The sequence below is a fragment of the Pelophylax lessonae genome (assembly GCF_965119305.1).
Source record: "Pelophylax lessonae genome assembly, chromosome: 2".
Classification (NCBI taxonomy): domain Eukaryota; kingdom Metazoa; phylum Chordata; class Amphibia; order Anura; family Ranidae; genus Pelophylax; species Pelophylax lessonae.
In genome coordinates, this window is record NC_138769.1 from 436,635,376 (window position 1) to 436,658,129 (window position 22,754).

At 39.1% G+C, this 22,754-nt stretch overlaps 1 protein-coding gene across 2 annotated transcripts in view; it reads left to right on the forward strand.

Annotated features, from left to right (window-relative positions):
* DMD (dystrophin) overlaps nt 1-22,754 on the forward strand; it is a 3,625,631-nt gene that overhangs the window by 3,469,978 nt on the left and 132,899 nt on the right. For both annotated transcript variants that reach the window (XM_082246191.1, XM_082246190.1), the window contains 2 exons: nt 13,924-14,090; nt 21,703-21,814. In XM_082246191.1, coding sequence (XP_082102317.1) covers nt 13,924-14,090; nt 21,703-21,814 — 279 coding nt within the window. The remainder of the gene's footprint in view (nt 1-13,923; nt 14,091-21,702; nt 21,815-22,754) is intronic.

The window sequence follows — 22,754 nt, forward strand, 5'->3', positions numbered from 1 at the left end:
AATTGTGAACTCACAGATTTTCTCCTAAAAGGCCAAAACCTCACTTTTTGATGTTTTGAGGTTTATGAACCTTTTGGATTGATCAAGAGCACTGTAGCTGTTAAATAATGAAATTAATCTTTAAAAATGCAACTTGCCGAATTGTGCACACAGTGTAAATTGGTGAAATTTTGAAATTTAGATTAGAAAATGGTTTTACCCTAGCAAATGCCAAAAATAAATGCATTTCTGCATTAAAAGGTTATTAGGTATGTATGATTACATATTTTAATGTATTAGAGCAGGAGTTCCCAAACTGTGGGTTGCGAGCTGCGTTTGAGTGGGTCGTGCTGAGCCAGAAATCACTGAGAGTGGGCCCACTTAAATTGTGCTGTGCGAGCCCGCGCAAATTACAAAGAGAGCAGTCAGATTGCGATGAATTCAGGACCTCGCCCACGCAGTTTATGGAGGCTGGTCTGCATTTCCCGCGTGGAGGATACTTGCATCAGTAGGTACATATGTGGGCTGTTATGTATGATATGTTCATGGGGTGCACAGCCAGCTCCTCGGTCCTGCTGGCGGCAGCGTTGGTGGCTAGACTGGCGGCTGGATTTTCTCAGCTATAGCGGGCAGAGATGGTAGCCTCGGTGTCATAGGAGGACCAGGTGGTCCGGCGGTGTCAGAAAATCATGGCAGCATCTGTGACCCCAGTAGAGGATCTGAAGGAGAAGAGCCAGGACACAAAAACCAGCATAGAGCTCCGCATCAGAGACTCTGGATGAGGTGTGCTGGGCCCTGGAGAGGGCAAACGGGGGCTTCACCTTACTGTAGACTGCTGGGAGAGGAAGGAGGGTGAGTGCCATATAGCCTGCTGATCACTGTCCTGGGGTGGTTACTTTCTATCCTCTGCCTGCCTTATACTGTTTATTAGGGTGCTGATTACTTACAACTCCGCTTATATGCCACAGGTTTCTGACCCCTCACATAGAACATCTGGCTAGTGTATTCAATAATTGAAAGTAGAAAAATTGATAACATCCCCCCCTCCCTTTAAAATATGCATTATTATTATTATTTGCATTTATATAGCACCAACAAATTCTGTAGCGCTTTACTATATTCAATTACAAGCAAGTGGGTATGGAAAAAAAACTGTATTCAGAAGTGGGTCTCGGCCCAAAAAAGTTTGGGAAGCCCTGTATTAGAGTATATGTATTGTAAAATTAGGAGTAGAATCAATAAATTCTCAAAGAAGTCCACTCACCCAGCGCACAAAAGCCAATATAGCATATATATATGTATATATATATATATATATATATATATATATATATATATATATATATATATATATATATATATATATATATATATATATATATATATATATATATATATATATATATATATATATATATTATATAATATGTATATGCGGTCTTAATAGAGACCACCAGCTGCTGCTATTAAACAATCAGTAACATAAATAGGTGTATCCCAAAGGTGGTAAGATAAAATCCTCTCAACCTCAAATAATACACTAGCAGCGCTATCATAGGATATACAAATCCAAAAATAAAATAGTCTCTGTTGCTTGAAAATAACCATATGAGAAAGTTCATACAAAACAGTCCCCAATTCTGAGAAAGAATCCAAGGAAATAGATCATCCACAATAGTGCATTCAGATCATCCACAATGGTGCATTCAGATCCTGGAAAGCCTTCACCACACCGCTGTGCACGCCTTATGGTAATGAACTTACCAGAGACCAATGCCACAACACGGGGGATGTCAGATCCTCAAGATTTCAAACCCTGGATGGGACCCTCTCCTCATACTGATACACAGGAAACGATAACTGAACAGGTATCGTCGGGTGTTTCACTGAAAAGTAATAATGCTGTTCCAAGTGTATTAGCCTGCGGCAACCAACTAGCTATAATCGTTTGAACAAGCCAACCACCTTTATCTCGCTGTGTTTGTAGTCCTTTTAAAGTCCTTGTTCAAAGGTAAGTGTCCTTTCTGGAACAAACGAAAATATCCCAGTTTTCAGAGACAATCAGCCATGCTCCAATTTTCTTCCTCTAATGGAGACATCCATACTTTCTCCTAGAGAGATGGAGAGAGTATGGATGTCTCCATTAGAGGAAGAAAATTGGAGCATGGCTGATTGTCTCTGAAAACTGGGATATTATCATTTGTAAAAAAAAAAAGCCATATCTATTGTTGATCAATATCGATTCTTTGACTTGAATTTTAGTATGTCCGGTTTAACGATGTATGTATGGAAGATGAAATATATTGTATTCGGTTTGGCTGTTTGGGTTTCCACGATATCTAAATGGTGGATTGATGGCAAATGTTTTTCCCCCATCTGGACGCTAGATGGCGTCGGGACCCAAGGCAGCTAAATCCGTGTGATTTACATATTTACTAATGTTCTGCTGAAATCACCAATGGAAGTACTCATCCCCAAATTAAGCGGCGATCTAGTTTGTGACTGGGCCGTTGTTTAAGATGTGGGATATGAGGGCATTGAGATGAGTTCTTGCCTTCAGTAAAATGGCGGAGTTGTTTTCCCCATTTACGGATATCCGGTCATTTGTCCCCAGTTCAATTGGCGGAACTGTTTACTCACTTCCGGATATCTGATTGGTTCTTGTATAAGAGATGGCGTCAGCACGCCGTCCGCACCTTTGATAACGTCTTCTTGGACGAAACGCCGTTGGGTCACGGCGTGCTGACGTCATCCCCGGAAGTACATCGAAGGAGCGGATGCGCTTTGCCTGTCCGGCCGGCAGCTCCACATCCCTTCATCCTTCCTGCGAATTTTACTACGTGTTTGTAAGTGTCTTTCTTTTATTTAATAAAGAGTGTTGGAAGATTTCACACTATGGGCGCCTTTCTTTTTGTTTGAGTTGTTATGCTGATGTACCCTGGCTATTGAGAACCCCGTAGTGCACATCCATCGGTGTCATTGGGTCCCTGAGGCTATCTATCTACATGGTGGGGGGAGTGCAGCAAGTGACTAAATGCGCAAAATATCTGTGGTCTGGTAAGAGGCTTAACGTGTCCTTGGGTGTTCTGCTGGCTTTCTGGTGTATTTGGATCTCACTTAACTCTGCTGAAATTTTATTTCCATCTGGTAAGAGGCTCCACATTCGGTGTTGGTTTCTCCTTCTTTCCTATCACTGGGACATTAATACACGTGTATATCAATCTTTTGGTAAGCTGCTTCACATTTGGTTAAGGATATTCACACTTGAGGTGGTGGAATATAATCTAATTTGATCACCTTAATTCATTTTTTGTACGGTATCACGCTATGGAGTATTTTTCTTTTTTGTTTAATATATGGTAATATACATTGAGGATCTGACGCACGAACTTCAGTCAATCTCCTTGGCAAGTGAATGTACCCCAACATATGAATCTCGCTGATTTTCATTATCCATTTGGTAAGCACATTTCCTAAGAGACCTTGGAGGCTGTTTAAGATTCTCGCCATTATTTCAACACCATTCACCTATTCAAGTTCACATTTGGGACATTTAATTGTTGGACATTGATTTGTTTGTTTTTCATCACTCAGCGCGACTTATTCTATTATCATTTGTTCCAGAAAGGACACTTACCTTTGAACAAGGACTTTAAAAGGACTACAAACACAATGAGATAAAGGTGGTTGGCTTATTCAAACGATTATAGCCAGTTGGCTGCCGCAGGCTAATACACTTGGAACAGCATTATTACTTTTCAGTGAAACACCCGACAATACCTGTTCAGTTATCGTTTCCTGTGTATCAGTATGAGGAGAGGGTCCCATTCAGGGTTTGAAATTTTTTGAGGATCTGATATCCCCCGTGTTGTGTCATACATCCCCCATGTTGTGGCATACATTGGCTTGTATTCAGTGGTCTCTGGTAAGTTCATTGCCATAAGGCGTGCACAGCGGTGTGGTGAAGGCTTTCCAGGATCTGAATGCACCATTGTGGATGATCTGAATGCACTATTGTGGATGATCTATTTCCTTGGATTCTTTCTCAGAATTGGACTGTTTTGTATGAACTTTCTCATATGGTTATTTTCAAGCAACAGAGACTCTATTTTATTTTTGGATTTGTATATCCTATGATAGCGCTGCTAGAGTATATGTATTGTTTCTATTTTGGCAAATATCGTACTGCCTGTATAATAACTATGTGGTCATGTGCCTAGATTAAAAAGATAATTTAAAATTACCATTTTATAAGACAAGTATACTTAAAGTTATGCAGTGGAAAAATAAGACAAGTAGAAAAATAGCTTGAGCAAACAATTTATTATAGCTTAGTAGGACAATGAGCAGGTTTACAAATCATTTTTCATTTTGACCTGTTGGAGATCAGCAGTGAATTTCTTGTTTCAGTAAAATCCTCTGTGCTGCCCTTTGCGAGCTTTGGAGGTCATTCAGGAAATTGTAACACGGGCTGAAGGAATGAATGAATGCTACACACACACTCTCTCACTCGAATACTACTTGTGAGTGAACACGTTCCTCCTGATATTGAATCTCAAAACTATCTCTGGTGCCTTGATACATTTTAACAAATAATCGCTACCAAGCACTTTATTGACCAAGCCAGTTCAAACAATAGGTCAGTTAAGCCATCCACCTTTATGACAATTAACAAATTAACAATGATTATAGACTGCAAAATAAATCAGATATATTGTTTTACTGAATTACGGCTTTCTCAGTGTGCCTTTTTCTGTCGTCCTAATTTATGCTGATTACTATGAGGCAGCCTGATGCTTTTAACTGCTCATTCTAATTCTGGTTGTAGCACGCAGTGCTCTATTCAATATAGAATGCATCTTTTCCTATTAAAAAATGCATATTAATCAGCGGCTCCATTAATGTACTGGAATATTGATTCTTGAAGCATCAGAGTCTCTGTAGATAAACATCCCTCTAATGACTTTTTTCACTGTTTCTGGAAACATATATGCTGACCTATTTTTATATTGTAATCTTTTGTCTTCTGTTCACATATTTTAGAATAATATGTTTAATTTGCATTTGGGTATAAAACCAAGCATTTCCGTGATAAAACCAGAATGTAATGCTAATTTGCGGGCTTGCAATCAAGCATGTTTCATGTCTTAATTGTGCTTTAAAAAATTGTTTATGTATGAGATAGCAGAGGAAGTTAACAACTTGCATAGTGGCAAGGTGGTTGGCACACTAGTTTTGCAGTGCTGAGGCTCTAGTGTCTGTTCCCATCAGAGCACCACCCTTTTGTAGAGTTTTTGTATATTGCTAACTTGTATGTAGTTGCAGCACATTACCCTCTTAAACTGCCGTTTGTCAAAAAAAAAGGGGACAATAATGGCATTGAGGAGGTGTTAGGATCACCTGAACATCCAGTGCCTTGCTTAGCCATGGAGCAAACCGCTGTGAATTGCTTTTCAGAGCATTGGCTAATGTGTACTTAGCCTTACTCCTACTCAGTAATGGAATTTAAGGCACATGGTTTTGTGGACTTATTTACTTATTTAAGCACTACATAATATGCTGTTACTAGGAATAAAGGGAAATAGTAGCCACTGACTGGTTTTATTTTGGGTAATGAGTGGGCACAGGGGAGAATGAATAGAGGAGAATGTTTTTTTTTTTTTACCTTTTGTATTCCCAATATCTAGAGCTGCTTTTGTTAAGTTGGTATCTGTACTGCAAAGTTAAAAGAATACATCCCATTTAAGTAGAACATCAGACAAAAATAACTACACATTTGAATAATGAAAATCAAATCTGTTTTATTTAAGGATGTGGACAGAGTCTCCAAACTGTGAAAAGTGATTTTTTTTTTTTTTTTTTATTGCCTTTTTTTTTTCTTCACTTGGTAGTTGCTTGAAAAGTGAAATTGCAGCACATCGTTCCATGTTTTAAAGGGTCACTCTTGAATTATATGTTAACTAGCCTCTACAGTGCCCTAAGAAAGAAAGGAAAAGCTTGATGGACTGGGATTGAATACCACCAGCATCCTATTTGCATGTTCTGACTGTGGTTATGTGGGTTTATTGCAGGCATTTGTGTTCTGCTTCTCTTCAGAATACATGTATGGCTGTGCAATTAAAGCGGTTGTATCCCATTTAAAAAAAACAAAAAAACTGCAGGACAATGGCATTATGTGCTAGTATACATTGCATACTAGCACATTATGAAATACCTTAGAACAAAGCCCAAGCTAAAACTTTTTTTTTTTTTTTCATTTTCTTAGTTTGGTTTGGATGCTTAGGCAGGCCATGCATGAATAATTTTTTTGGTTCAACCAGTGGGTTGAACCAAAAAAAGGAATTGATTCCCCTATCCACACACTTGACAGATGGGGGAATTTCTCCCACAGAGCTATTATATTATGACAGCGGGGAGGCTTCTGTTAGAATACAATCAGCACCAGCAGGTATAGCCAGCGGCGCTGATCGAGTGGAACAACTCATTGTACTGAAGTCAAGAGATGGACTTTTGTACAACCAGCCTGCCCTCAACCGGCTGAGATTTTTTCTCTATCTATGGCCAGCTTTAGTTTTTAATATGCCACTCTTATTTTGAAAAATGTGAAATCAAAAACTCCTACATTTGTCTATAATACAAATTATGTGTAGAATGTCCCTGTGCTGCTCCAAAACAAAGATGTTTACTGTATTGTTTTTTCTCTTAAAAAAAAAAAAAAAAAGTAGAGAAGTGATGCCATCTTTATTGCAGTGCTAAATAAATATGTTTCTATGATTTCTTAGAAATTTTATCTGTGTACATAAAATGCCAGTTTTTATTAAGAGCCCTGTATGTGTTGAATGTTATACCAACTGTTTAAGGCAACTTTACATGCTCCATCGCCACACTTTTGGTACTTTCTTGGTGTCCGTTAGATCACTAATTGCTCACCGTCAGCTAAATATTTCAAGCTATTACTATTGAGCACAGCTATCATCCCCTCCCCAAATTGCCTTCTGCATCCTTCGCATGTGGAAAGGAGTCTCATTTCATTCAGAATCATGCAGCATATTAGCTAGCCTTGATACAGTTGTTGACAGGAGATTTAAAAGGGTCCATATTATAGACCATAATTAAGGTGAAGAACTTGTGTTCAACATTAATGTCTGAAATTTACTAACCTCCTGTAACTGATTGGTAAACCAATTACAATCTAATACTTGACTAAACAGCTTTTTTTTTTTATTAATGTTTTCATATTGTGCTCCTTGAAACAACTACGCTGTCTTTCAAGAGCAGCCTGTATTTCTTCTGAGGTTACCTGTGAGTTTTCTCAAACAATTCTTCTGGCAGTTGTGGCTGCAATTTTTCTTGGTCTACCTGACCTTGCCTTGGCATCAAGAGATTTCTGCATTTCCCACTTCTTAAAAAGTGAATGAACTGTACTGACTGACTTATTCAAGGCTTTGGATGTCTTTTTATATCCTTTTCCATCTTTATAAAGTGCCATTACCTTGTTACGCTGGTCTTTTGACAGTTCTTTTCTGCTCACCCCGGCTCAGTATTGAGCCTGCTCAGTGCGTCTGCATGAGAGCGAACAAACCCATTGGATATTTATACAGACACTAATTGCAATTTATAAAGCCACAGATGCAGAAAATGTAACCTTTAATTACCGTTTTAACCTGTGTATGTGTCTCCTTGTGTGTCTGTACCAAGGTCAAACATTCCGGGTTACATTTAACATGTTTTTTTTTCTATTGCAAATAAAATATGGGTAATGAGATTTGAAAATTATTATACTGTTTTTTTATGTGAATTTTCCACTGTGCCCCTATTTTTTGGATACGGGTTTGCAGAAAAGCATCATTGACACCTTGTTTGATGGGCTTTGTTACTTGTCAGTAATCTTTAGCAAATAACCACTCTGAATGTAAAGTAGCTATAAGGATTTTTAATAAATTTAAAAAAAGTATCTTTATACAGTATAACACATATAAAACCTTATTTTTTACTAAAATGCATGTAGTAAAATTATCAACAGATGTAGACTCTTCCTACCTGTCACAGTCCATGGCAGCTGTCATTTTACCTTCTATTGCATATATGTGCAAGAGACCGCTGTTATAGTTTCTCATCAAAGTGAAAAGTCCAGATAAGACATGGCAAGCAGTTATTTATTTCTGCAAGCCATATTCATGTATTTAATATCTGTCATTTTGGTACTAAAATAAATGTTTGCATTTACAAAGTAGAGACGTAGATGTGTGCAGTAAAAATGTATATTTATACACAGCATGTTCCCTACTAGCACCGTACACTTTTTTTATTCTTATATTTTATATTCTGTTCTCTGAGATTCTGCAGAAATTCCAGGCTCTTGTTGACAGAAATATCTAATTCTGATACTTGCATCATTGGAAAAGACATTTACAAGGTCACAAGGAAAGATTGTCATTATAAATAAATCCATTTACTGATGCCCCAGTCCTCTATCTGCACTACAACATACCTATGATTGTTTCCCCAAGTCATTAGAGAATGTATTGGACCTGTGTAAATTGAGATGAAGGAAACTGATCAAAATCTTTCCATTTCCTTTAGAATTGGAAGCATGGTGTGCATGTATGTTCTCATATAGACAAGGGTATCCAGTCATATCTGTTTTTTTTTTTTTTTTTTCGAGCAGTGATTTAGGTCTGGTAAAGGTCAAAGGTAATCCTGTTTCTTCTTTTTTTTTTTTTTTTTTTTTTTTTTTTTTACATTGAAACTGAGTTAAAGAATATGATTGTCAGAATATAATGGGCTACATGTGTGGGTGGGTGTAAACACCAAAAGCACATAAAAACTCATTTAAATATAATATTTGTTTGCCCATACCTCAGATAATAAAAAGCCAAGTTTCGAATGTACAGTCTGTCAGCATATGGGGCTATTCTGTAACTATCGCTTTTGTCCTTTGTGCAGTATATAAGGTAAAAGATAACTCCACTTTCATGGGGAAAAATAGCATTGAGCGTATACAGTTGGTACACAATCGATATTGTAATCAAATGTTATTAAAAATACCTTTCCTTTTCAATCTGTTGTGCTTTAATTTTCTGTAAAATGCAATGTATTGCACTATTGTTGTGTGTAACACCCACAGAAATGTCACTTTCTGCTTGTGTGATTGTTTTACTGATTTTCCCTAAAGTCTGCACTTAAGTTACGAGTCATATTTTAATCATCCTTTGCACCAAAAATTTCATTTTTAGTGAGATTCAAAAAGTTTAAGCACTTTTAAAGGGGTGCAGACCATGCATTTCCTTATTAGAACACTGCAAGTGCATTAGTTGCGTAATAAAAAAAAGTCACTCCCATTTAGAATCACTCTGCTGACAACAAACCATGTTTTCTTTACAGCAGAAATGGATAGGACAGCGTTTTTTTTTTTTAAATCTCTGAAATGTACATTGGTCACCCAGAGGGGATTGTTTTTCTTTCGTACCCAAGTGGAGTTACTCTCTAAAGGGGCTGTAAAGTCAGAAAGTTTTTTTATCCTAATGCATTCTGTGCATTAAGATAAAAAGCCTTTTTGTACAGCACCCCCCCCCCCCAGCCCCCTAATACTTACCCTAGCTCCCTCTCTATCCAGTGATGTCCATGAGTGACTCAGGTACTCTCTCTCCTGATTGGCTGAGACACTGCAGCAGCACCATTGGCTCCTGCTGCTGCTTTTACTCAAACACAGCCTATCAGAATATAGAGGGGGTGGGGCCGAATGGCAGCTCCACTGCAGCTTGGCTCGGGTGCCCCATAGCAAGATGCTTGCTGTGGGGACACTTAATAGGAGGGAGGAGCCAGGAGCACAAGCCATTGGCCCGAGAAGAGCAGTATCCAGGCTGCCCTGTGCAAAACCACTACACAGAGGAGGTAAGTATAACCTGTTTGTAAACTCTCATCTTTTTTTTTTCTATTAAAATCACTTTAAGAACTGATTCTGATTAAGTGACCGTATATTTTTGATTAGAAACAGCATGTTACCCGTAAACTAAGATTTATGATGCCTCAGACAATATTCGGGTTAAATGAGAGTTCTTTGACCATGAGTGAAAGCTTCAAAACAGCAACATAAATGTATTGGTAAATAGCCTGAAAGCCTAAATTTACAAAAATGTATCTATAGTACATACAAAAATGGAAAATATTCATAGTTTAACTGAACAGATAGAGTATGATACTCATAACACAATGATACAAACAGAGCAATACAGACAACAAATAGGACAAGCATGTATACATTTAAGTGCAGGAGATAAATTCCATAGTTACCATTCTCATGAGAGTTTCATTCTAGTCTGCTGAATCAGATTTTTCTCCTTTCTGCCTTCACTAATATAGATCTATCTCGCTTTGCTTAGAGCCATTCTGATTGGTGTAGCTATCTTGCCCTTCTCCTCCCTCTGGGCGTATCTTGTTCAGGACTGGACAACTTCCTCCTCTCCTAGCTTAGCATAACTCAGCCCCTTGCTCGGACCTCCTCTCTGATGGAGGGGGAAATTAATTATATTGGCTGACCTCCCCTTGAATTGAGGTATTTAGATATGCAAGGTCATATCCTGGGCAAGTTTTCCATTCCTCCACAGATGGCCATCTTAATGAGGGCATCTTTGAAGTAGACACTGAGATAACGAACCTTGGACCCGTGATGTCTGGGGAAAAAGGAACTTAATTATGGGGTTGTACAACTTTGCATATCAGTATGTTTTTCCGTGTAAATAGCAGACACCTCTCTGGTAGCTCAGGCGTGCATTTCAAAGGACTTGTTAAATCGATTACTACTGCTGGTCAGACTGGTTTACACAACTTAAAAATCTACAATCATATATTAACTATGTGTTTGAAAGCAAAACTCAATATCTCATAATATTTATATTTACATCCATCAATTTACAATTACTAATGGAGATTACACATAAACTCCTCATAAGGCAACAAGCAATAATGGAGATCCCTGCGTTCACTAGAAATCTGTGTGAGGAAATTAAAGTAAGTACCCAGCTTGCAGGATCTAGTTTTAAGTGTACCTTTAGTCAGAAAATTAAGTCCTGCTAGATCACTAATGTAAAACATTAAAAATAAGTACCTACAGTATGCTGTGTAAAATCCAGTAATGCACCCTTAGTTGCGCTCAGTTTTTAGGCACTGCCAAGTTTGTAAAGGCTGATCTGCTGTGAGCCTTAAAGCAGAATTAAACCCTCTTATCCTTTACAGCCAAGAAAGCTGCTTCTGTTTGATCTGCAGCTGCAGTGCTTGCTACACACGTGATCAGTTATGACCCCAGCTATTTGATGGTTTGACAGATTGGTTGAGGACACGCAAATGTTGACAGTTAGCAATCCCGGCATTCCTACAATGTAACTGTTTTTTGAAACCGTTAAATCGATGGGTTTAGTCCCGCTTTATGATTTACTGCTGTTCAGAGATTTTGGGCTCCAGCAAAATGGCAGCCTGCAGCAAGAGCAATGCTGGAGACAATTAACAGCACACACTAAATTCATTAGCATAATTAATGATGTGGAATGTATGTTCCTTGCTGAGGAACATTTTTTTTTTATCAAGTTGCTATGGGTAAAGTTTTGCTTTAAAATCCAAAATAGAGTAAAGGATATCCTCTATCCAAAGTGTCAGACATGACTGGCAGTGCCAAAAATGTAGAATAATGTAACTTTTCATGTAAACCTGCTCAAAATGCAGCATTTAAACTGATGAAATGCATTCTCTGGATGATTATATTCTAGATGCTGTGTGTGTGCATGTATATATACACAGTTAGAGCCATATATATTTGGACACAGGCACAATTTTCATACTTTTTGCTCTGTATGACACCAGAATAAAATTAAAACAAAACAGTCCAAATGAATTTGAAGTACAAACTTTCAGCTTTAATTCAAGGGGTTGAACATTAATATCAAGTACACATTTTAGGAACTGCAACCATTTTTATACACCGTCCCCACATTTTCAGGGCCTCAAATGTAATTGGACAAATGAATATAATCATAAATGTTCATTTTTAATATTTTGCTGAGAATCCTTTACTGGCAATGACTACCTGAAGTCTGGAACCCATGGACATTACCAAAGACTAGGTTTCTTCCATTCTGTTGCTTTACTAGGCTCTAACTGAAGCTGTCTTCAGTTGTTCTTTGTGGGCCTTTCTGCCTTTAGTTTTGCCTTTAGCAAGTGATATGCATGCTCAATTGGGTTGAGATCAGCCGATTGACTCAGCCATTGCAGAATATTCCACTTTTCCTTCAAAAACTCCAAGGTTGCTTTCAGTGTTTTGGATCATTGTCCATTTGTACTGTAAAGCATTGTCCAATCAACTTTGCTGCATTTTGCTGAATCTGGGCTGACAGTATATCTCTAAACACTGCAGAATTCATCCTGCTGCTTCTGTCTTCTATCACACCATCAATAAACACCAATGACCCAGTGCCAATGGAAACCATGCATGCCCTTGCCATCACACCGCCTCCACCATGTTTTAAGGATGACGTTGTGTGCTTTGGATCATGAGCTGTTCCATGCCTTCTCCACGCTTTTTTCTTCCCGGTACAGATTAATCTTAGTTTCCTCCATCCAAAGAATGGTTTTCCAGAACTGGTCTGACTTTTTTAGATGTTTTTTGGCAGAGTTTAATCTAGCTTTCCTATTCTTCAGGCTTATGAATGGTTTTCACCTTGTGGTGAACCCTCTATATTTGCTCTCGCGCAGTCTTCTCTTGATTGTAGACTGACAATAATACGTCCACCTTCTGGAGAGTCTTCTTCACTTGTCTGGATGTTGTAAATGGGTTTTCTTTACCATAGAGTGGATCCTGCGATTATCCACCACTGTTGTCTTCCATGGATGTCCAGACCTTTTTTATGTTGCTGAGCTCACCAGTGCGTTCTTCTTTCCTCCTTTCTTCTTTCCTCAGGATGTACCAAACTGTTGATTTTACCACTCCTAATGTTGCTGCTATCTCTCTGATGGATTGGTTTTGTTTTGTTTTTGAAGACTTGGATGGGTAGCTCATTTGAACACATGATGTATGTTCACAGCAATAGATTCCAAATGCAAATACCACACTTAGAATAAACTCCAGACCGTTTACCTGCTTAATTGTTGAAGAAATAACGGATGAATAGCCCACAACTGGCCATGAAGCAGCTTTTGATTCAATTCAATTAGTTTTGGTCCCTTGAAAAAGGGGGGGGGTGGCTGTTATTAAAAGCTGTAACTCCTAAACCCTTCCTCTGATTTGGATGTACATACCCTCAAATTAAACCGGAGAGTGTGCACTTTCTTCCCATATCCTTTACTATAACTATAGCTTAAATATGTTTTTGTAAATACCTGAAGAAAACTAAAATTGTGCCCGTGTCTATATATATATATATATATATATATATATATATATATATATATATATATATATATATATATATATATATATATATATATATATATATATATATATATATATAGACACGGGCACAATTTGGATACATATTTTCCTGTGATGCTCCTCATATACCTATGTCTAGTGAGCACAGAAATAACCATTATTGCTGCTGTTTCTCATTGGATACTTTTCCGATCTGGGGAATATCATCCCTCGGGAGTTTAAAGCTTCTACTTGTCTCTTTTGTGTTCCTTTAAGCTCTGCATTAAAGACTCAATTTTGCACTGGATATTTCTTGCCTTTTATTTATGGACAGTATTATGCAGTATTTTTTTCTGCTGTTGACCCATGTTCTGATGTACAATAAATGTCTTCAGGTATTTGTTGAATGGTATTATGTCCATTATTTAAAAAAATAAAATAGACCACTGTCACAGATTTGTAGAATTGTTCTCTTTTAGGTTGCAATTTATTTCTTTTTTTTTTTTTTTAACTTAATCACTTGTATTTTAAACATCTTTTTATAGGCCAACAATAAACCAGAAATTGAGGCAGCCCTTTTTCTGGATTGGATGAGGTTGGAGCCACAGTCGATGGTTTGGCTACCGGTGCTTCATAGAGTTGCTGCTGCTGAAACTGCCAAACATCAAGCCAAGTGTAATATCTGTAAGGAATGTCCCATTATTGGTTTCAGGTAAGATACAGTTACTTAGCTACATGGTTAGTCAGGTCAGTCATCTTTGTGAAGGACATCAGACTAGCCCTGAGTTAGTTCTTACCAGAAGTGCCTTTGCTAAAGTGCTTCTTTAGCCTAATCCCTACTGGTATACTGTATAAAAATTCAACCTCCGAGACCGTTATTCTTCATAGCCAATATTATTGGACTCGTTTACTGCCAGACCCAATTTAGATAGCACAGAGATCCTGGGTTTTGTGAACAGGTCAACCAAATGTTATAGGGACCACCCACTATGTCTAGAACATAATTTACATATACACGGCATGTGACGTGAGTGCGGCACCAGGCCTTTCCTCCTTGCTGTTGTACTCCTCATGCCTAATTTGATAATCCCTTGAGTTTTTTTCTTCATTGTTACATATATACAGTATATATATACATATATACAGTGCCTTGCGAAAGTATTCGGCCCCCTTGAACTTTGCGACCTTTTGCCACATTTCAGGCTTCAAACATAAAGATATAAAACTGTAATTTTTTGTGAAGAATCAACAAGTGGGACACAATCATGAAGTGGAACGAAATTTATTGGATATTTCAAACTTTGCTAACAAGTAAAAAAACTGAAAAATTGGGCATGCAAAATTATTCAGCCCCTTTACTTTCAGTGCAGCAAACTCTCTCCAGAAGTTCAGTGAGGATCTCTGAATGATCCAATGTTGACCTAAATGACTAATGATGATAAATAGAATCCACCTGTGTGTAATCAAGTCTCCGTATAAATGCACCTGCACTGTGATAGTCTCAGAGGTCTGTTTAAAGCGCAGAGAGCATCATGAAGAACAAGGAACACACCAGGCAGGTCCAAGATACTGTTGTGGAGAGGTTTAATGCCGGATTTGGATACAAAATGATTTCCCAAGCTTTAAACATCCCAAGGAGCACTTTGCAAGCGATAATATTGAAATGGAAGGAGTATCAGACCACTGCAAATCTACGAAGACCTGGCCGTCCCTCTAAACTTTAAGCTTATACAAGGAGAAGACTGATCAGAGATGCAGCCAAGAGGCCCATGATCACTCTGGATGAACTGCAGAGATCTACAGCTGAGGTGGGAGACTCTGTCCATAGGACAACAATCAGTCGTATACTGCACAAATCTGGCCTTTATGGAAGAGTGGCAAGAAGAAAGCCATTTCTTAAAGATATCCATAAAAAGTGTCATTTAAAGTTTGCCACAAGCCACCTGGGAGACACACCAAACATGTGGAAGAAGGTGCTCTGGTCAGATGAAACCAAAATCGGACTTTTTGGCAACAATGCAAAACGTTATGTTTGGCGTAAAAGCAACACAGCTCATCACCCTGAACACACCATCCCCACTGTCAAACATGGTGGTGGCAGCATCATGGTTTGGGCCTGCTTTTCTTCAGCAGGGACAGGGAAGATGGATGGAGCCAAATATAGGACCATTTTGGAAGAAAACCTGATGGAGTCTGCAAAAGACCTGAGACTGGGACGGAGATTTGTCTTCCAACAAGACAATGATTCAAAACATAAAGAAAAATCTACAATGGAATGGTCCACAAATAAACATATCCAGGTGTTAGAATGGCCAAGTCAAAGTCCAGACCTGAATCCAATCGAGAATCTGTGAAAAGAACTGAAAACTGCTGTTCACACACGCTCTCCATCCAACCTCACTGAGCTCGAGCTTTTTTGCAAGGAGGAATACAGCTGTAATCGCAGCAAAAGGTGGCGCTACAAAGTATTAACTTAAGGGGGCTGAATAATTTTGCACGCCCAATTTTTCAGTTTTTTATTTGATAAAAAGTTTGAAATATCCAATAAATTTCGTTCCACTTCATGATTGTGTCCCACTTGTTGATTCTTCACAAAAAATTACAGTTTTATATCTTTGTTTAAAGCCTTAAAAGTTCAAGGGGGCCGAATACTTTCGCAATGCACTGTGTGTGTGTGTGTATATGTGTGTGTGTATGTATATATATGTATATATGTGTGTATATGTATGTGTGTATATATATATATATATATATATATATATATATATATATATATAAACACACACACAGTACAGACCAAAAGTTTGGACACACCTTCTCATTCAAAGAGTTTTCTTTATTTTCATGACTATGAAAATTGTAGAGTCACATTTCAAGAGGTAGTCACCTGAAATGGTCTTCCAACAGTCTTGAAGGAGTTCCCAGAGATGCTTAGCATTGTTGGCACTTTTGCCTTCAATCTGCGGTCCAGCTCTACCCAAACCATCTCGATTGGGTTCAGGTCCGGTGACTGTGGAGGCCAGGTCATCTGGCACAGCACCCCATCGCTCTCCTTCTTGGTCAAATAGCCCTTACACAGCCTGGAGGTGTGTTTGGGGTCATTGTCCTGTTGAAAAATAGATGGTCCAACTAAACGCAAACCGGATGGAATAGCATGCCGCTGCAAGATTCTGTGGTAGCCATGCTGGTTCAGTATGCCTTCAATTTCAAATAAATCCCCAACAGTGTCACCAGCAAAGCACCCCCACACCATCACACCTCCTCCTCCATGCTTCACGGTGGGAACCAGGCATGTAGAGTCCATCCGTTCACCTTTTCTTCGTCGCACAAAGACACGGTGGTTGGAACCAAAGATCTCAAATTTGGACTCATGAGACCAAAGCACAGATTTCCACTGGTCTAATGTCCATTCCTTGTGTTCTTTAGCCCAAACAAGTCTCTTCTGCTTGTTGCCTTTCTTTAGCAGTGGTTTCCTAGCAGATATTCTACCATGAAGGCCTGATTCACACAGTCTCCTCTTAACAGTTGTTCTAGAGATGTGTCTGCTGCTAAAACTACATGTGCCATTGACCTGGTCTCTAATCTGAGCTGCTGTTAACCTGCGATTTTTGAGGCTGGTGACTCGGGTGAACTTACCCTCCGCAGCAGAGGTGACTCTTGGTCTTCCTTTCCTGGGGCGGTCTGCATGTGAGCCAGTTTCTTTGTAGCGCTTGATGGTTTTTGTGACTGCACTTGGGGACACTTTCAAAGTTTTCCCAATTTTTTGGACTGAGTGACCTTCATTTCTTAAAGTAATGATGGCCACTCATTTTCCTGTACTTAGCTGCTTTTTTCTTGCCATAATACAAATTCTAACAGTCTATTCAGTAGGACTATCAGCTGTGTATCCACCTGATTACTGCACAACACAACTGATGGTCCCAACCCCATTTATAAGGCAAGAAATCACACTTATTAAACCTGACAGGGCACACCTGTGAAGTGAAAACCATTTAAGGTGACTACCTCTTGAAGTGTGACTCTACAATTTTCATAGTCATGAAAATAAAGAAAGCTCTTTGAATGAGAAGGTGTATCCAAACTTTATTATTGAACCCTACGGACTTAGACTGTGATGCCATTTAAGTTCGTTAGTGTAAAAGGAGGCGTCCCAATACTTTTGATAATAGTGTGTGTGTGTGTGTTTTATATATATATATATATATATATATATTATAGCTTTCTTTCAGCGGGACCGTGGCGGAACGACGTTCTGCCACCTCTGGCTACCTTGCACTTTTTAACTTGTCACACACAAGCTGGTAGAGGTTTTTTCCACGTGCTTCCTCTACCAGCTTCTGTGTTAGAGCCAGGCACTCAGGGCAAATGCTCCACAGCTGTATTATTTTTTTTTACGGGGATTCGGTAGGCAGTTTCCTTCCCTACCTATCAGAACTGTGTAGCATGCAACCGAGTAAAGTGTTGTGAAAAACCAACCCGGCTCTGTGCTACAGTTCTGATAGAGCAATGTCAGTGTTACATTATTAAAAAAAGCCTGGGAATACCAAACATAATGTCAGCTGCATTATGTCTTTGCAAGGGGTGAGAGAGCATCTGTAAAGGCTGAGGGGCATTTGCGAGAGCAAATTTCACAAGCCCCTACGCAAGCCTGGGACTCTCCCTCCTGATTGGCTGAGATACAGCCGCGGCCCCATTGGCTCCTGCAGCTGTCAATCAAAGTCAGTGAGCCAATCAGGAGAGAGGGGTGGGGCTGAATGGCAGCTCCGTGTCTGAATGGACACACGGAGCTGCAGCTTGGCTCGGGTGCCCCCATAGCAAGATGCTTGCTGTGCGGGCACTCAAAAGCAGGGAGGAGCCAGGAGCAGGAACAAGGGACCCGAGAAGAGAAGAATCGGGGCTGCACTGTGCAAATCCAACTGCACAGAGGTGGTAAGTATAACAGGTTTGTTGTTGTTTTTCTAAAAAAAAAAAAAAAAAAAAAGACTTTACAATCACTTTAAAGCATATCAGCATGTTGGCTTCACACAAAATTATCCACACAGCTAAAACTATACTAGGGATTTTTTTTTTTTTTTTAAATATGGTCCTTTGGGGGCAGGTTCCACTGTGAATGGTTCAGAGTTTTTATAAGTGCTATAGAATATGATGTCATCATAAAACTTCTCAATATAACTATGAGCCATTTAAAGAACATTGTATAATTATGCATGAAAAATTAACTTTTAGGTATATTTTTTCCTGTTCAAGGCAAGCATCGGTGTTTAATTCAACACGATAAGTTTCAGAAGGAAAAACACGTGCACGCAAAAAGAAAATTCAAAGTTAGCTTGCTGGCACCACATATTCAGCCACACAGTTCGCAAATATCTCAGTAGAATTCATACAAAATACATTTATCCAATAGACTGTGAAATCATTACTACCCCTGAGAGAAAATTGCAGTTTTATTCACTCAGAGTATTTTACAGACAAAAACCAGTGTGCGCACCTCTGCTGTGTTAAAATACTAAATAGAATTGTTCTCTCTAGACGAGTATGAAATGCTCCATAAAGTAGAATGGTTGAAAAGGGCTTTTCAGCCACAGGTAGTAAATTTTACCAGGTGATGTACAATCATTTTACAAGTACAGTTCCTCTAGAGGGTCCATTGTTTATACTTGCTTGACTGACAGCTAGTAGTGAAATGTTTGATTACGAAAACAAAATGTAGAATGGTACGTATAATGGATGCCATGTTGTGTCTTGCAGCGTTAATAAATAGTGTTCCTTCTATTACCAATGTGTGCACTTTCTTGCTTCAAGTAGCCCTTGGCATGTGTCTGTTTCAAGTACCTTCTAATTGTGTATAGTTTCCAAACAGTCTGTTGAAGTTTTGTAATAAATTACCAGATCATAAAGGCAATTTTGTAGCCGCAGGTATGACTTAGTGAGCATCAGTTGTTGAGCAAGCATCAGTTGCTAAATGAGAATCCCTTCAATAGGTATTCATACATCCAGTGAATGTCACGATGCAACTGCATAGAGCAGTATTGTATCCAGCTATAGCAGCAACCCTTTAGCTATATTTACTCAGTGAAAACCCAGTGAAAAAAGTTATCAGAGTAACTTCCATTTGTTGCAAAATTTTGCTACAAATTTGTTTGTGTGAAAATGCTATTTGATCAGTTTTCTTTATCATTTGTGTATTGAACATAAATATTTTTTAATCCTATCTTACAGTTGTAGAGGTTTTTTGTGGTCTGCTGTGATCAAGAAACCAAGTGACCTACACTCCTGCCCTTAAAATAAGCATAAAAACAGTAATAGTAGCAGCGTAAAAGTAGATGGAGGGATATGGATATTCAAGGCTTCAGGAACTTGTCTTTGGTTTGACGCTTTAATGTACCATTAAGAGCCGGTTCACACTACCACGACCAGAAAGTCGCCCCGTGACTTGTTTAGCGACTTGTTTAGCGACTTGTTTAGCGACTTGTTTAGCGACTTGTTTAGCGACTTGTTTAGAGACTTGTTTAGAGACTTGTTTAGAGACTTGTGCACTACTTTGAAGAGACAGGCGACTTTGTCTGTGGGGAATGCCTGGCTAATCTCTTTCTTCTTCCTGGAAAGTCTGATAACAAGTCGTGTTAATTAAGATAAGGAGGCGATTCCCATTGAAGTATATGGGACAGTCGGATCACAGGTCGCCTCAAAATAGTACAGGACCCTTTTCTGAAGTCGGGGCGACTTCAGTAGTGCCAATTAAGACGGCACTGATTGATTAACATTGCTTTTGTTATGTCAAGCGACCTGGGGCTACACAAGTCGCCTCACAAGTCGTGCTAGTGTGAATGGGCTCTAAAGACTTGACTGAGTTCCTGTTCTGTGGTTGATGTAACTAGTATCTCTGTTGTGTACACATAGTAATTAAAGGAGTACAGAAGAAACATCTTTGATCAATGTGTCAGAGACACACCCTGTTTTATGGGCATTGTTTTCCTGTATTTGATGTGCATTTGAAACTCAAGTCACACAGGTCAAACTGTAATTGAGTAGTATACATGACAGATCAGGGTCTGCCTTTGACCTGCTTTGCATTGTGCTGCAGCCTGTTCTATTGAAGTGTGTTTAACCACTTGCCGACCGCCGCACGACTATCTACGGCGGCGGTCAGCCCCTCACAGGCAAAGTGACGTAGGTCTACGTCGCTCGCCTGTGAGGGTTTAGGGAGCGAGCGCGCGCCGCCGGAGGCGCGCTCCCGCTCCCGCGTGGTCACGGACCCCCCCGCGCGCGTGACCGGCGGACCCGATCGCCGCCGGCCACTCTGCGATCGGCGGGGGAGAGGGAGATAGTCAGGCAGCTTGTGTAAACAAGCTGCCTGTCATTCTCCTCTCTGTATGAGAGCTGATCACATGGATCTACTATGTAGATCCATTGATCACTCTGCATACAGTTGAAGCCACAGCCAATCACAGTTAGAATCACGCCCCTAGGGACACACACAGCCCCTCCCTCTCAAATAAAGTTAACCCCTTCACTACCAGTGCATTTTTACAGTAACAGTGCATATGTATAGCACTGATTACTGTAGAAATGTCACTGGTAACCCCAAAAGTGTCAAAAATGTCAGTCAAGGGTCCGATCTGTCCGCCGCAATGTCGCAGTACCGCAAAAAAAATCGCAGATCGCCGCCATTACGCGTTAAAAAAAAAAACAACAAAAATGACAAAAATCTTTCCCTTTGTTAGTAAACGCAATAACTTTTGCGCAAACCAATCAAAATACGCTTTTTGCGATTTTTTTTACCAAACATAGGTAGCATAAAACAAATTGGCCGAAAATATTAAAAAATTTTGATTTTTACATTTTTTTTGGGGGGAATTTCATATAAAAAAAAGGGAAAAATATTGCTATTTTTGCAAAATTTACGCTCTTTTTTTTGTTTATAGCGCGTGATCAAAAAATCGCACAGGTGATCAAATACCACCAAAAGAAAGCTCTGTTTGTGGGAAAAAAAGGACGCCAAATTCGTTTCGGTACAGCGTCGCACGACCGCGCAATTGTCCGTTAAAGTCACGCAGTGCCGAATCGCAAAATGCCCTCTGGTCGTTTAGCAGCCAAATCCTCCGGGGCTTAAGTGGTTAAACTGCAAAAAATGTCAAATGCAGCTTTTTTTCACAGATGTTGCATTTTTCATTTGAATACAAGCAGCTACATGGAAATGTCTGCATTTGACAAAATTGCAACATTAATGTAAACACAGCTTCTGCATCTGCTTTGATTTTGGGGTAGTAGAACTGAAAGTAGCTAAAAAATTTACAATTACTCTGTTTTTTTTTCTAATTTAGGTACAGAAGTTTAAAGCACTTTAACTATGACATCTGCCAAAGCTGCTTCTTTTCCGGCCGTGTTGCAAAAGGTCACAAAATGCACTATCCGATGGTTGAATATTGCACTCCTGTAAGTTGCCATATCATATAAATGAATCTTCTGAAACAATTGAAAAACTGTATGGTATAAAATTATTATAGCATACCTGGTGATGGACCTAAAAAAAAAGAAAATGAAACAAATAATTTGTTTTTTCATTGTAAAATAATAAATAATTTGAAAAAAAAAAATAGTTTTACACCTGTCTACCTGAAACTGTGAATGGCAGATTTGGTATCTTAGAGCACTGGAAGTGCTTACATTAGGGAGGGTTAAAGTTATTGCGAACAATAACCTTGTAAAACAACCCATTCAGTTTAAAGTAGAAATGAAAGGGAAAAACGTGTGTATAGATCTATGAAAAAAATAAATATATATATATATATATATATATATATATATATATATATATATACCCTTTTCCCCCTTTATTATAAGTGATCCCATTCCCTCTGTTCTCAGCTGCATAAGAGCTGGGAGAGTAGAAACATTAGGTGGCATGTCAGGGCAAGTCTGATCATTGGAGGAGAGCAGGCTGAGTTCCCAGCAGAGCTATAGAACTGCCCAGGATGTGCTTTCCTTCTTAGTGTGGTCAGTTTGTAATAGGAAAGCAGAGGGACTGGCAGGATCTCCAGGGATCCCACACAAAGGAAGCAATACAAAGAGCACAGGAGGGTTTTTTTCATACAAGTACATGGTATAGTATGAAATGTTTGGGTAACAATCTCCCCTGCTCTTCTGATGCCTCCTCCACCTAAACACTCCAGTCAGCCAGGAAGCCTATCAGCAGACCTTGGTCATGCCCCTTCAACAGAAGCAGGCCAACCAGCCTGCAGTAGACATGGGCCGAACGCTGCCCGACATTTGGCCTGTGTGTACTAGGCTTTAGTATGGAGGAAATGTTCTGATAGGAAATGAGGTTAAACCTCCTATGCAAAATGCTTATGTATTGACCCATATACTTGAATGA